This window comes from Acipenser ruthenus, chromosome 31 (genome assembly GCF_902713425.1).
Source record: "Acipenser ruthenus chromosome 31, fAciRut3.2 maternal haplotype, whole genome shotgun sequence".
In the NCBI taxonomy this organism is placed as follows: Eukaryota; Metazoa; Chordata; class Actinopteri; order Acipenseriformes; family Acipenseridae; genus Acipenser; species Acipenser ruthenus.
Window position 1 is genome coordinate 11,393,876 of NC_081219.1, and position 16,817 is coordinate 11,410,692.

General features: G+C 40.0%; 1 protein-coding gene across 2 annotated transcripts; it reads left to right on the forward strand.

Moving 5' to 3' along the window:
• Nucleotides 1-855: 855 nt before the first annotated feature.
• Nucleotides 856-9,374, forward strand: LOC117396684 (N-acetyllactosaminide alpha-1,3-galactosyltransferase-like). 2 transcript variants are annotated; one of them, XM_059005521.1, is made up of 7 exons: nucleotides 856-983; nucleotides 3,197-3,274; nucleotides 4,258-4,320; nucleotides 4,679-4,720; nucleotides 5,045-5,086; nucleotides 5,756-5,893; nucleotides 7,544-9,374. In XM_059005521.1, the coding sequence occupies exons 2-7, from the start codon at nucleotides 3,204-3,206 to the stop codon at nucleotides 8,229-8,231; spliced, it is 1,044 nt and encodes a 347-aa protein (XP_058861504.1). In that variant the 5' UTR covers nucleotides 856-983; nucleotides 3,197-3,203; the 3' UTR covers nucleotides 8,232-9,374. The 2 variants fall into 2 exon arrangements, with proteins under 2 accessions (XP_058861504.1, XP_058861503.1); XM_059005520.1 differs by having other exon boundaries at nucleotides 857-983; nucleotides 5,030-5,086.
• The last annotated feature ends 7,443 nt before the right edge of the window (nucleotides 9,375-16,817 follow it).

Consider the following 16,817-nt stretch of genomic DNA (forward strand, 5'->3'; position numbering starts at 1 on the left):
TTAAGAAAGCAGAAACCAGGGAGGCAGGGACTTCTAGAGTTAAGAAAGAAGTCATCATTTACAGTTTACTGTACATTTACCGTTTGTTTTGTATTTTTAATTTTTTTTTTAAGTTTTGCGTGGAGATGGCTTATAGCAACAAGCTGCATAGCAACACTGTAATTAATCTCGTTTACCTTTGCTTACTTTTAAATAAAAAATGCCCCCATGTCCCCATGTTTAAAGCGTGTTGTTATTGTTCAGTAACCTATTTATGGATGTGTAAATGCTTTTTCTATAGTTCAGCCTATACCCCAGTCCACAGGGGGTCGGATATGCGACGTTCTTCTGTATTCAATTCTCATCAATTCGAATCATACTCCTTTGGTGGCAGTGACTATTTTTGTTTCTGACTGTATAAAGTCTTTAAAAAATGTTTTTTTTTTGTTTTTGGTATGCATGTATGTAGCCTTGTCGAAACCTATTTGTCGAAACCTTTTTTTAAAACGCGGTGTGCCACTGCGCATTGAAAAAAAACACAACAATGCATTCAAATTTCAATTCGATACACGAAATGGTGACCGTTATTAAACTATTTCTACTAGAGTTAATGGAAAGATGACCACAGAAGGGTATTGGACGTCCAATGTCATTTGAAAGAGGGCTTCTAGTTATAAATACCGCTCTGCGAAATATTACGAATCTAAATAAAACTTGAAAATGAAACTAAGAAGAAAACAAAACAATGTATAATAGCGATCGCTTGCATTCTTTTAATTAGTGTAATCGTATATATAAACGGAAGGGTTCCATCATGGTTTCTTCCTCTTGTTTTCTGTCGCCAAAAAGAAAGAAGTCACGTGATGTAAAGCGGTCTCCACCCTCTCAGATGATATTTCTTGAGCTAGAGCCGGACCAGTCTTAAATGATCTGGTTTGGAATAGAAACAGTAACAAGCCTCAGATCTGTACAACATTTTGAGGGAAGGAGGTTGCAAACTTAGGGTAAGTTTAAATTAAATTCAGATGGAGCAGGATTTGTTATTACAGCATAATTTCTCCAAGCACTGAATTTGAATAAAACGTCAAAACAACGGGTTTTTTTTTAGATAAACCTATCGAGAGCCTCGTTTTTTTAGTTTCTTTTTCATACTGTAGGCTATATTTCATGTTCGCATGTACGGTGTTTTCGTAGGCTAGTATTGTGTGTTATTTGTGTAATTAAACGTACATGTTGTGTTTTTTTCCCTCCAGACTATGTGTATATATTGTTAATAGTTTACTATTTATGATGTGTGCCACGAAAAACGCTCGAGCTAAAAAAAAGAAAAAAATGCTGTGGTTTCATTTAGCACCGGCGCTAATATATCTGATGCAGCCTACATTACCCTTTCTTGTCGGTGCACCTTATTCTTTTGTATTGCAAAATAAATAACGCTACTACAAAAAATAAGTACAGTACTGTTTGTTTGCGGCTGCTGGGAAGCCCCTTACACTTTACTGTAAACACACATCACCTGAAATATTATTAGGCTGGGCACATTTATACTGAGAGTTTAACTTGTACTGTGCAGTTCTTTTTAAAGCTTAGTTTACACCTCAGTTAATACATAACTGTAACTGTTATACCCCGCTATATATTGTTTGTTAATAGCAGATTAAGTAGATATATTTTTCACACAGAAACAAACCCTTTACTGTCGTGACGTTATGTCATTAAACGGAACATAATAATAATAATAATAATAATAATAATAATAATAATAATAATAATAATAATACAACTATTAGCTTTGACCTAATTAGAGACGAACATCTCACAAATAACAAAGAGGAAGTAACACCTGTTGCTTTTTGAGATTTAACGACAACACGTCTTTTAAACAGATGTCACAACACATCGAGGTGTTGGTAAAAGGTTTGTATGCATCCTATTTATACTTAGTATATATTTAATAATTCATCAATATTATTTATTCATTATTTGGCAGACGCCTATACTGTATATTTAAATACAGTATAGTTTAAGTGCAAATTATACTACTAAAATACAGCATAAGATGCAACCGGTTAGGATTAAGACCATGTATATATGTACAATTATGCAATAGTGAAGGATAGAGCGTCAGCTGAGAATCCAGTAACATGGTGCTTAGATCAGTTCATAGTAAAAACAAGTAGTCTAAACAAACTTGATTTTTATTATTTATTATTTTTCATATGTTTTACCTGAGAATTCTGATCAAGGGTTTTTAAGTTATGAACAAATATTGCATAAACCACTTGAGATACTGACTTCATATTTTCATTGTTACTTTAACTCCTGAAATAGACCTGGGTCCTAATGTGTTTGTCACATTGTGGTCTTGGAAATTATAATGTAGAATTAAATTATCTATGTTAAGTTCAATTTTGGGTTTCAAACAAAATGAACCATTTTGTGGCAGTAATTTTACAAAGCTGATGTTAAGAACATAAGAAAGTTTACAAACGAGAGGAGGCCATTCAGCCCATCTTGCTCGTTTGGTTGTTAGTAGCTTATTGATCCCAGAATCTCATCAAGCAGCTTCTTGAAGGATCCCAGGGTGTCAGCTTCAACAACATTACTGGGGAGTTGGTTCCAGACCCTCACAATTCTCTGTGTAAAAAAGTGCCTCCTATTTTCTGTTCTGAATGCCCCTTTATCTAATCTCCATTTATGACCCCTGGTCCTTTTTTCTTTTTTCAAGTCAAAGAAGTCCCCCGGGTTGACATTGTCTATACCTTTTAGGATTTTGAATGTTTGAATCAGATCGCCGCGTAGTCTTCTTTGTTCAAGACTGAATAGATTCAATTCTTTTAGCCTGTCTGCATACAACATGCCTTTTAAACCCGGGCATGTCGTAAAAGGGTGAGGTTTTTTGAACATCGTTGTTTTCTTTCTAAATCAGAAGCACTGTATGTATTTAGGTAATCAATCTAAGCAAACTACATTTTTAATTGTTTCACTGTTTGATTTTCTCCAAGCAGCATTAGAGTTCTCATTATCTCTCTCAAATGCTTAGACGCATTGAGAACTGCACAGGGAAGAATGGGACGAGAGCAATGAGGAAATACATACATGAGGGGCTTCGGAATAAAACTAATATAACTGTAAAAAAAATTAAATAAAATACTCTTCATGTGTTCTTCATCTTCTGCTTGTTAATTTTTTGTGTGTTTTTTTTGTTTTTTTTTAGATAAATCATGAACCCTAAAACAAGAGTTGTTGTCATCATCACATTCTCATTCATACTGTCCTTTTGTGCTTATAAATAGTAAGTATAATGTGCTTTATTGAACGGGTCTTTTAGCTAATTAAATACTTTCTGAAACCCTACCTGTCGTGCACTGTTTTTCATTAAAAATAAAAAGATATCCGATATCTTCAAAAAACCTAGTATGATTCCAGCTTGCACACCTTACTTTGTAGGTAGTCTGTAACATCTGCAGGTCCTCAGGTCGGTTCCCTTGCATCATCAGGGGAAGCAGCCGGTTTGATTAATGCAAGAAATCATAGTCATGTATCGCAGCATTTTGATTTGGTTTTTGTGCTCAGTCTCAGTTCTGTTTCTACTTGTTTGAATTTCCGGCCTCTTGCAATAAAGTACTGAATCAGCTTCCCTCTGCTGTGTTAATGCATCTCTTGATCATTGTGAATTTATTCTTGTGTTCTTCTATAAGCAATACAGAGTAAGTATAACATGCTGTACTTAAAGGGCCCTTTAATTATTAAATACTTCCTGAAATCCTACTTAAAAGGACGCCCAACACTTTACCGTTGCTCTATCACAGCAATATATTTTTATTCCCAGATTCGTGGGTCGTACCTCTCTCAATGTTCACCCGCGCGTTTCTTATAAACACTGCAGCAATGATTTGTATGTTAAAAAACAGAAACTTTTCAAAATGTTGTATTGGTTTCTTGAAGGGGGTCCCTATCCAATATATATAATTAGGGTGTTACTCCCATATAATAATTTTTTTCACCCTGGGCAAAATTCTCAGAAGGTCACTGTGCAACAAATATCATGAAGAGCCCTTGAATTGAATTCCTGAAATGTTTGTTTTGTGACTTCAGAAAACCGTTGCCAATGAAACCTTTGGAGTGAATGGCTTGTCCTTTTCCCTTGTCCTGTTTAAACTATTTCTGTTTACATCATTACTAATCCCAGCATGTCTCTCCACTGTGATTGCATTTGCAAACTAATACTAACCTCATTAAGCTGCAGCATCAGCCCAATATTCATTTATTTTGCAGCACAGACAAGTGGACGGACTTCAAACCTTACCTACCCAATATTTGCAAGACCTTTAACTCTAGGTAGGTTGCCCCAGAACTTGTGTGACATTAGTGTTTTGGGTGATGATATCTGTGTGTTCATGTGTTAGTGATCTGTTTGATCTACAGGCAAATTCAGGTCTCGGTGAGATGAGAGAAAAAAGTTGACTTATGTAAAGATGGTTTTCACAAATAAAATACACTTTGGTATTCGACAAATGTTTTTTTTTTTTTAGCACTGTAGCCTTTTGCTGGAAAAAAGTTTACAGCGAATGTGCATCGTAGTTTTAAAATGAATTCATGTGCCTTCCTGCCTTTGCTTAGTACTTTTTGTATGTTAAAAAAAGTGTAGGGATTGTATGGTATTATTTTTATTTTTTTAATTTTTTTTAATTTTTAGGTTGGTTGAAAACTCAACCTCAAATCCAGATCCTCAGAACCAGTAAGTTTCCACATGTTGTATATGGTATAAACTCCTCTGATATTATGAGTGCAGCCCATGTATTTCATTTTTATTTTTATTTTTATTTATTGTTTTACCTGCTTTCACTTTTGTTTTAAAAGTAAAAACCACAGGCACATTTATAACTCATTAGTAACTTATGTATATTGCTCTTTGTGAGTAAAGTTCATCCAGTCATGCACAGTTAAAGTTTAATGTATCTGAGCTTTACTTTTCTGCAACACCTGTATTGGTACTGACTTTTAATAAACGTCTTTGAAACCATGTTTTAAAATGAAACGCTTTCAGTCCATTTCCATTCAGGATAAGTGAGAAACTATCATTGCAGGACTGGTTTCTTCCCAGGTAAGTTTACATTGCAATTGTTTCTCCCTTGAAAACATCAACGTTGTCAACTTGATGTGCAGATCTACAGCTATGGCTAAAAGTTTAGCATCACCTAGAATTTTAGGATTGAGATGTAATACAAAATTTTAAAAAAAATCTATATGAACATAATTAAGATCTTTTATTTAACATCATGTAATCAAAGAAACTACAAAATGATATTGCAAAAGTCTACCAAAGCCATAACAGTATTATAGTATTTCATGTTAGATTTCGTTTTGTCACATTTTTCAATCTGTCAGTTTTTCACAAATCATATAGAATACTACAAAGTGTTATGTAATTCGATATGTTAAAGGGACATTATTCAGCAGGTTTCATTCAAATTTATGGAGTAAAATGAACATTTTATAGGGTGATGCAAAACTATTGGCCATAGCTGTATTTCTTTAGTTAACTGTCATGCTGTGAAGTTTACAGTTTGCGACCAGCCCTGTCTCTCTGTTTAATTCAACGTAACGTTTGTTCTTTTGGGCACATATTCACAATATGTGGGAAGTGCTGCCAGCCTTGCTACAATATAATGGCATTTATCCATAATGGAAGGTATAACGAGCGTCGACTGTATCAACATGCATCTTAACCAGGTGTTTCTCTCTCTCTCTGTCTCTGCTGATTCCCGGACAGCAATAAAGTCGAGTTGCGGACAAAGACCCCCTGGAATGCCCCTATTCTGTGGGAGGGGACTTTTAACAGGACCTATTTGGAGGAGTTTTACAGGAACAATCCCGTGACCATCGGGCTGACTGTGTTTGCACTTGGGAAGTAGGTGTTTCTGTTGCTTACAAACACTTTTTTAAAATTTTTTGTTTTTGGGGGGGGGGGGGGGGGGGGGTATGAGAGCACCGCTCTCTGTTTTTGTTTAATTTGTTTGTAAAAGTCATTTTAATTTCTCACTAAGAAGAAAGAGCACTAAATTACCACACTCGGGCACTAAATATCTTAAAACCGGTATCCCTGATCATAGGCGCCTAACCCATGGGTGCCCCCCCCCCCACACTTTTTACGTTCATTATTTGTGTATTATACCTTATTGTGTTTGGCATTGTTGCTTTAAAATAATTAAAAGTATTCAGTGGACGGGCCACATTTATAAATAATCACAATAACTTCTCCCTACACGAACATATTGGTTTGACCCAAGGTCTGCACCGTGGCTAAAGTTAGCTAACAGTACGAAAATACTTTAAGTGAATGTGAACTCGGCAGGCGGTCAGGAGAGACAACTGCACGAAATACTAATACTTAAATATAGGCATATATTTTGTATTTATTACTCACAAAAATATCTGAAGGAAAAGAGAGAGTAAGACCATTATTAAAGAAAAAAGTTAAGGAAGAGAGAGTATCAGACCGTTTTTAAAAATTAAATGTTGGGTTTTCGAATTAAGAATTTGGGTAATGTTGCCGCGGGACATGAACAAGTTCAAGTTCAATTCCCACCAAAATCTTTTATTTTTAACTTGGATTAAGCAGTAGTAAATATATCAAAAAGTGGCACTTCAAAACCACACAAGCCTGATTTTACTTCAATAAGCTGCGTATTGGAATTATAGGTGCTGTACAGCATTGTGCCGATATGCCACTGGAACTGGTTCTACCATTCGGTGCTACTTGTGTTTGTATTTAATAAATGCTCAGTTAGTAGATATTCTGTATTTCATGTTGAAACACCTGTCCAATTTTTTGGGTTTACTATTACAAAAACTGTACCTTCAAAAAGATTGAACAGTAAAAATTAGGTTTTCCAGAGCTTCTTGGCAAAAAATATTTTTTTGCCTTTGCCCCCTCCACTTTAAATAGTTAGGTGCCCCCGTCCCTGATGAGACAAATGCAGCACATTTTTAAAGAGCAAGCCGTCTCACAAGTACAGTGTTTCTTCAACAGCATATATTTTGTAGGTGTGTGAAACTTATCTGTAAAAATGTGTTTTTGCAATGGTGTCTGCCGTAACTGGTTTTTTAGCATGCTGTAAATGAATACTGGAACTAACTTGTTACTTCCTGGAATGTAAATGTTAACCAGGGAACAAGATGTCGCATGTTTTCTTCATGCTTGGCTGGCACAGGCAGGCGTAGATTAGAGGTTGCAAAACAGGTAGGCGGCACCAAGCGATTCTGAGTCATTTATTAAATATTTCAGCTGGCTGGCACTCATTTGGCTTTATATAGCCAAGTTTAATTCCTCAACAAAATGTATATATAAGAAACATGCCATGCCTTTTATTTTATGAACTTCGCTATCAAGTAAAAATACATTAAAAAAAAAAATAGTGTTCGGTCATGGCGTAACAAATATCAAAAAGGAATTAAGAATGGAGATCAGGAAACAAAACTAGTGTGTGCATCTGTTTATAGCTACGAGTTGTTGTTTTGTTGTGGTGAGACTAACCAAATATCTCTTACTGTCACACAGATACCTGGATAAGTATTTGGAGAAGTTTCTGGCCTCTGCAGATAAATATTTCATGCCTGGCCACAAAGTTATCTACTACGTGATGGTGGATGATCACTCCAAACTCCCGTACATTGAATATGGAACCAGCCGCTTCTTAAAATCCCGGGTTGTTGCAAAAGAAGCCAGGTGGCAGGATGTCAGCATGATGCGCATGAAGACTCTGGCAGACATGCTGCAGGACTTCATCAAGGACGAGGTAGACTATGTGTTTTGCATGGACGTGGACATGGACTTCCGAGCCCCCTACGGGGTGGAGACACTGGGGGAACTCGTGGCCCAGGCCCAAGCCTGGTTCATGAATTTACCCAATACTGAGTTTACCTACGAGAGACGACCCGAATCCAAAGCATACATTGAAATGGGGCAGGGGGACTTCTACTACCACGCGGCTGTGTTTGGGGGAACCCCGTCACGGGTTTTGGATCTAGTGAGAAGTTGCTATGCTGGTATAATGGAAGACAAGAAAAATAAAATTGAGGCTGTATGGCATGATGAAAGCCATCTCAATAAGTATTTTTTGGAACACAAGCCCACCTTGATTTTATCACCAGAGTACTGCTGGGATTATAAGATACATACAGAAATGGAACATGTCAAGTTGGCTTGGGCTATGAAGGACTATGCAGCAGTAAGGGACAATGTTTAGCCAGCAAGGAACCAGAACAGGGAACTGTTCATATCATTGAGTTTTAAAATCAGTTATACCAAAGACACTTGCTGATGAGCTGTTTGGATTTCTCATTGTAACAGGGTTTTGACACTTTTCTTTTCGCTGTCTGGACATCAAACAATGGAACATAATTTCTCTGTGGAATACCCAAATGCCTTATAAATTAGGAGCAACCTGTCTAAATCTGATGAGAATAAACATTTCTGTTAGATTTAGTTCACAATGACATATGAACACACATCAGCAAATGTAACTCCAATTTGAATGCTGGGTTGAATTGGGAACAATTGGAAAAGGGGTAGCTATAATCATCTCTCCTGCAACTGATTTCAATGTCTTAGGTTTGAAAGGGATATTGGCACATAACATAGGTGGGTGGGTCCATGGTTTATTTGCACTATTTTTTTAAGCACATTTACAATCCTTTTTTGTAATGTAGGTTTGTCTTGAGATACAGCAAACACAAGTCAAGAATACAAGTCTGTTTTAGAGTTCTGGGTCTGTTTGATAGACCTGGTTGCTTAATAAACCTTTTATTCTTGTTGTGATCTTGTTGAGCATACCAAAACCACTGGCGGGAGGGAGTGTGTCTCAAGGATGCAGGAAAGCAAGGGGTAATGTGTTTGATTTGTGCTTGTTTGTAACTGGTAGGGCTTGTGATGGACTGGCAGTCTGGTTTCCATGTCCCGTTGAACACAGCGTATGACAGAGTAGAGTTGTCCTGGAATACCAAGGCGGATTTGAGTGCTTTTATGCTCTGTTAAATAAAAGTGCAATGTGATTAGTGGAATACAGTACATTTAGAATTGTAATATATTTTTATACTGGTTTGTTGTAAGGATATTGTATGTTTTGAATAGAAGAATAAGTGGATGTTGGAAATACTGACAAAGGTTAAAGAAAGTTTTATGATTATCTTACTTACGTGTCTCCCCACGTCACTTTGGTTCATGGGTAACAATCAGGTTAATAATAAAATGGGGATAGGTAATATAAGGATGTTATATTTTTGGTATTTATTACAAAATGTGATTTCTGTGGAATATATATATATATATGATTATGCCTTATGAGATGAATAAATAAATAAAGATCCTTGGCGAGGGAATGTGACAATAATGAGTGTCTCTGTATGTGTTTAAGCTGCTTCTGATTAATTAAGAGTCACACACTATATACAGTAATCCGTTGCATAGCCGCCTGCCGTGGGACCAGAGTAAGGGCGGATATGTAAAAAGGTGGATAAATGAATTCTGTTTTAAATACCATTATACACAGCTGTAACAATTATTATTGTAGCGACCTGGACAACTGGGGGCTCAGAAGACCCGCTGCTGTGGTTGTTGTGTGTTGTACACATTGTGTGTATTGTTAAGCTGGTATGCATGCGAGTGTGTATGTGCAGCCGGGAGTGAATGGGGTTAGTTAGATTGCACGGCTCTGTGTGTGAATGGTGGAGGAGCCGTTAAAGTGTGTGACAGTTTTTTGAGTGAGAAACAGTACCTGCCTACAGTGTGAGACTGGAAGCCAGCTACAGTTGTTTGTGGTTAATAAATAAAAGACACTCACCTTGTCAGCGACTTTATTGTTGGCGCTGCAAAGGGACGGGGGTACATTATATTCACACAATTATTGCTTTGAGATTCAGCTTTTATAAGGGAACTCCCTTAAATCCCTTGTTTAGAAAGATGCAGGGTATTAATGCTTGTGACAGAGTAGCCGTCTGCAGTGTGGGTGCCTGCATTCACTGCTGAGTGACAGGCAGCAGAGCGAGACGAAGGTTGAAGTTGATACGCCCCCCGCAGGAGAACAGGATTTATTTGCATATCAAGTCAACACACTGAACAGCTCACGTGACGCTACCAGCAACGGTTGCACACGGAGCACATACAACACAGTGTACAAAAAATTATATATATATATATATATATAATGTATAATATATAATCATTTTGTTGGAAGACGAACAGATTGTCAAACGTCCTGAACTTTGATAAGAAATCGGTTTATGTACTTATTAAACTCCTCTTTTTTTTTATTTCTTTACATGTACAATGTCTAAGGGTTCAATGAAGGGGATGAGTGTGACCTCACTGCACTCAGTAAAAAAGCAGGCTGGTCCACGCTGTTCAAACGCCTGTCCAAATGTTGGTTGAATAAAGCTGTAGCACTGCCATTTACATCACACACAGAGTCTGGAGGTCTGTGCAGCACTCTGCTGCAGCTTGAGATTTTTTACATTTGGCTTTCTCGCCAAACACAAATGAAAGACTCAGTCAGGCTAGGCACTTCAAGGAGAAGCTACTTTTAGAAAATGATTTCCCCTTGTAGGTGGGGAGTGGCTCGATCTCTTTTGATAAATAGAATGATTCAATTACAGGGAACTGGTCGGGTTTCACTGGGCGGGTCATTTAGCAGTAAAATTGACACAATGTTTTTTTTTTCTGTACTGCACCTTTTTTTTTTTTTTTTTTTTGGTTCGTTTACAGGTATTACAAGGGCACGGGAGGAGGCTGTGATGTGTGTTGTCATGGGTTCAGGTTTCACTGGTTTTTACTTCCTGCTCATTTAGATATCGGATTTAAACAGATTTTTAACAGATGAAGTTTTCATTCACATTGCTGGTTGGTAAAGTTGCATTCAGTTAAGGGGCTTTTATAAAAAGATCTTACACCCACACAAATAGAATGATGATTCGGGTTCCACTTACATAATTCTATAAAAAAAAAAAAATCTTTATCGAAGCGTTTAAAAAATAAATAAATAAATAAATTGATATAATCTAAAAGAGTAGAATATGGAGCTGTAGCAGCTGGAGAGCTAATGGATGTGTGTGTTCTCTGTTTCAGCGCATTACCTCTTCCAAATGCTTATATGTAAGAAATTGGATTTCTAAAACACAGTTTACACATTTATAAGCGTTATACCAACTGTTATCGGTGTTTTCTGAAGTGAATTGGTAAAAAACAATCCTCTTGTAGGACATTTCACTTGAACATCTGAAGCTTAAACATTTGGTATGAGGTTACACAGTTACAATATATATATATATATATATATATATATATATATATATATATATATATATACACACAGTGCCTTGCAAAAGTATTCAGACCCCTGACCAATTCTCTCATATTACTGAATTACAAATGGTACATTGAAATTTCGTTCTGTTTGATATTTTATTTTAAAACACTGAAACTCAAAATCAATTATTGTAAGGTGACGTTGGTTTTATGTTGGGAAATATTTTTAAGAAAAATAAAAAACTGAAATATCTTGCTTGCATAAGTATTCAACCGCCACACATTAATATTTGGTAGAGCCACCTTTCGCTGCAATAACAGCTATAAGTCTTTTGGGGTAAGTATGTACCAGCTTTGCACACAGTGTCGGAGTGATTTTGGCCCATTCTTCTTGGCAGATTTTCTCAAGGTTGTTCAGGTTGGTTGGACGACGCTTGTGGACCGCAATTTTCAAATAGTGCCACAGATTCTCAATGGGATTGAGATCAGGACTTTGACTGGGCCACTGTAGGACATTCACCTTTTTGTTCTTGAGCCACTCCAATGTTGCTTTGGCCTTGTGCTTGGGATCATTGTCCTGCTGAAAGGTGAATTTCCTCCCAAGCTTCAGTTTTTTAGCGGACTGAAGCAGGATCTCTTGTAGTATTTCCCTGTATTTTGCTCCATCCATTCTTCCTTCAATTTTATCAAGATGCCCAGTCCCTGCTGATGAGAAGCATCCCCACAGCATGATGCTGCCACCACCATACTTCACTGTAGGGATGGTGTGTCTTGAGGCATGGGCGGTGTTAGGTTTGTGCCACACATAGCGCTTTGAGTTTTGGCCAAAAAGCTCTATCTTGGTCTCATCTGACCACAAAACCTTTTCCCACATCAGCTCTTGATATGGTTGACTGGTGCACCATTACTCCACTCCCAGCCACTGAACTCTGTAGCTCCTTGTGGCAATGTGCCCCGCCCCTGTGTGCATGTGTGTGTTATATGTTGTAGGTTGCGTGTGGTGTGTTAAATGTTGGTGTATTGTAGTTGGTACACGGGATAAAAATGGGTGTGTGCAGCACAAGGATTTAAATTGTATAATTATATTTAGGCACGGGATTGCACTTCATGTGCATTTAAAGTATGTAATAATATGTGAGCACGGGGTTGCACGTAATGAATTCACGTGCTGGGATTCAAGTGAATAATTAATTAGTAATTGAATCCCAGCACAACAGTATATATAGAGACACGTAGCACTCACTCGGGGTTGGGTGTTCGGTGAGTGGAGAACGGGAGAGAGAGAAGGAGAAAGTAAAATAAAATAAAGTAAATTAAATTGATAGTTGTTTTCACTCACCGTGTTTGTTCGTTTGTTTGTTTACTGTTTAGTACGTTTTTGTTCGTCTATTTATTTTGGCCTCAAGTGCCGTGTCCGGTGTTTTTGTGTTCTCTTATTTTGTTTATTAAATGCTGAGCACAACCAAGTACTCAGCTTCACCAACCTCACTGTCTCTGTCCGTTGTGTGTTACTTCCTGTTTCTGGTCTGATGCCACCCACAAAGTGATTGTTGGCTTCTCTGTGGATTCTCTCACAAGTCTCCTTCTTGTTTGAGTGCTGAGTTTTGAGGGACGGCCTTTTCTTGGCAGTGCCTGGGTGGTGTGATGCAGCTTCCACTTCCTAATTATTGATCCAACTGTGCTCACTGGGATATCCAAACACGGATATTATTTTGTACCCTTTCCCTAATCTATGCATTTGTATTACTTTATCTCTAACTTCTGTAGAATGCTCTTTGGTCTTCATTTTCCTTCAGAGTCACAGTCTGACCAGTGATCCTTCAACAGTGGGGTTTTTATCCAGAAAATGTGACAGCAGCTTTAATGGTTCACAGGTGGAGGCCAATGGTAAGGTCCTCGTTAGGGCAATTTCTTTCATCGGTGTAAACTGGGATCTTCCACAGCACAGGGGTTGAATACTTATGCAAGCAAGATATTTCAATTTTTTATTTTTCTTAAAAATATTTCCCAACATAAAACCAATGCCACCTTACAATAATTGATTTTGAGTTTCAGTGTTTTAAAATAAAATATCAAACAGAACGAAATTTCAATGTACCATTTGTAATTCAGTAATATGAGAGAATTGGTCAGGGGTATGAATACTTTTGCAAGGCACTGTGTATGTGTGTGTGTATATATATATTGTGAGCCAGCTCACAAGTTTACCACCAGGAGTCGTTCATGGCAGGCTTGGTATGAGCCCACAGAGGTTGCCAGTAATGATCAGATGGACCTGTGGGCAGCATACATGCCTGCCATAACGTCAAGGAGTTAACAGGCTAACAGGCTGCAGGTGTGGTTAGGTAGGCAATCATGGCTTGACTATTGTTAGACTATCATTGGCCTTAATTGGCCCACACCTGTAGCCTGTAACAGCCAAATGCCCGGCTGGTAAAAGGGAGCATGTGCCGGCAGTCTGGTGGGTTGTTTGTTTTGTGTTCCTGCCTGAGAACCTCTGGGGCTTATCTACCACAAGACTGGAATAGAATAACAGGAACCAGTGTCGGATAACGTGGTGGTCCTTTGCGTCTGCAATTCCCTATTCTCTACAGGGGCTACGAGGAACGGCCTGCCCGCTGCTGGGATCCATAAAAGACTGGACTGCAGAGTAAGGGTAGAAGAAGCCAAGCAACCTGGAAAAAACCCAAACCCCAGGTCGAATGACCTATTCACCAACTGGACGTGGTTATTGGTCCAGTTGGTTTACGTCGGCATTTTGGTTTTGGTGGTTTTTGTTTTGTTTGAAATCTTGTTTGAACTGTTTAATTTCGTTATGGACATGGCTCGATAACGCAGCGGACATTGCAGTATAAGAGCAAGCCTTATAAAATACTGAAATAAAACGTGCTTTGTTTTGGAAACTCCTGTCTGTTTTCTCTGTGTGCACCCACCCGCTCACAAGTGGTACCAGAAGTGGGGCTTTTATTGCACACAGTGGTCAGGATGTTTCCAGTGAACCCCCATGATAAGGAAGATGCTGCTTGGCCAGCAGGAGCCAACGGAGCTGCGGCAGGAGTCGCTGGTGAACTCACCGCTACAGTGCAGCATTTGCTGACAGCTATGCAGCATCAACAGCTACAGTTCCAGGAACTCGTCCTGAAAACCCTGGGGACTCATCGACAAACTGGACCCAGCCAGGTGCTGTCCAAGATGACCCCCGACGATGACATAGAAGGCTACTTAAGGGTCTTTGAGTGGACCGCCGAGCGTGAGAAATGGGCCCCAGCAGAGTGGGCGACCATACTAGCGCCGTTCCTGTGTGGGGAGGCGCAGAAAGCCTATGTTGACCTAGACCAAGAAGCGGCTTGCAACTATCCAAAGTTAAAAGCAGAGATCCTGGCCCGACTGGGGGTGACTACAGTAGTTCGAGCTCGGCGGTTCTATGACTGGCAGTACAACCCTGAGCGGCCAGGGCGTTCCCAGCTATTCGACCTGCTACACCTGGCGAAGAAATGGCTTAACCCTGAGCTCAATTCACCCGGACGGGTGGTCGAGTTGGTGGTAATGGACAGGTTCATCCGGAGCCTTCCTGTGGCAGCCAGAGAGCGAGTAGCAGAAACAGACCCCAGCACCCTGGATGACACCATAGCTGCTTTGGAACGCTATACCGCAGCACAGGTTCTGGGGCATGCGGACCGGCAGGTCCAGGAGAAGAGAGGGACCACTCCAGTCAAGTCACGTGTCCGCTTGGACCCAAAACCGGCGCCTGGAGACGACCGCCATAGAGGACCGCAAGGACCACAACGACACCTTCCAGGGAAACAAGAGGCCCCTGCCGTCGCCACCAATCAGCAGGAATCTATCCAGTGTTTCCGATGTGGCACTAGGGGGCATATCGCCAGGCAGTGCAGGCGGCAGTCACCAGAGAGAATGGATGTTGGACACAGCCAAAGTATACCATGTCTCCAAACCAGCTCGGTGAGTACCGATCCCTTTATTGTTAAAGTGAGGGTGGAGGGTCAAGAAGTGGTTGCTCTGATAGATTCGGGGAGTTCAGAGACTTTAGTTACCAGGGACTTGGTACCATTGGAGAAGTACACGCAAGATAGTAAGGATGTCTACATACGATGTATTCATGGGGACATTAAACCATATCCCACAGTAGTGATCGGGGTGGAGGTAGTGGGCCAGAATTTTTTTGTAAAGGTTGGTGTAGTTCCTGCCCTGCCCTTTGCGATGATCATAGGGAAAAACTGCCCACAGTTTTTAGAGTTGGTTAAAGTAGGGGCGGGCCTATGGGGACAGGGTGAGGGGACGCAGCCGTCCACCTCCAATCCAAATACAGAGGTAGGGAGGGAGGAGGAACCCCAACCTTCCACCTCATTGCAGAAACCGGAAGATGAGACAGAACTGTTTCCCTTTCATAATGAGGATATAGCGCCCTCTGTGGGAGAAAGGAAAACTAGATCTCAGAAAAAAAAGGAGGGGGGAAAGTTTTTAGCTAAACAGAAACATGCAGATCGACCATCCACACAGGCCAGTACTCCTCAGAGGAGCCCCATCTTGCCAGAATTAAGCCAACCAGAAGATTTTCTTAGTCAAGCCGTCGAGTTAGACAGAGAAAACTTTAAACAAGCGCAAATTGAGGACGGCAACTTAAAAACAGCTTTTGAACAGGCAGTGGTGGCGGATGAGGAGTACTGGAAAAATGCAGAAGAAAGGCATACACCCCATTTTGTATTAAACCAAGGGTTACTGTATCGGGTAATACGTGGGGCTATTCCGGGGGAACACATCCATCTGACTGTATTAAATCTAGCACATGTGCACTTGCTTGGGGGACATCTGGGGGCAGATAAAACGAGGGCCAGGATTTTGCATAGGTTTTACTGGTTAGGGGTGTGGCGCGATGTGGTTGAGTTTTGTGAGTCCTGTCCTGAGTGTCAGCGAGTGACCAGTAAGAAGCCCCCTAAAGCCCCGCTGGTTCCCATGCCCATCATAGAGGTCCCATTTGAAAGGATTGGGATTGATTTAGTGGGGCCCCTGCCAAAAACTAAGTCTGGATTTGAACATGTGTTAGTGATAGTAGATTATGCCACTCGGTACCCCGAGGTAGTGGCGCTGAGAAATACCTCGGCCAAAGTTATAGCCCAGTCATTGCTGCATATCTTTTGTAGGGTGGGGTTACCTAAGGAGGTCCTGACCGACCAGGGTACCCCTTTTATGTCACTGGTCTTCAAAGAGCTCTGCGCGCTCCTGAAAGTTAAAACCCTGCGCACTTCCATTTACCATCCACAGACAGATGGGCTAGTGGAACATTTCAATAAAACACTAAAACAGATGTTGCGAAGGGTCACTATTAACCAGCCACGTGAGTGGGATGTGTTTTTACCGTACCTGATGTTCGCATATCGCGAAGTTCCACAGGCGTCCACCGGGTTTAGCCCATTTGAACTTTTGTTTGGACGACAACCCCGGGGCCTTCTTGATGTATTGCGGGAAGCATGGGAGGCAGAACCAGCCCGGGGCCGAGCGGTTCCTGAGTACATTA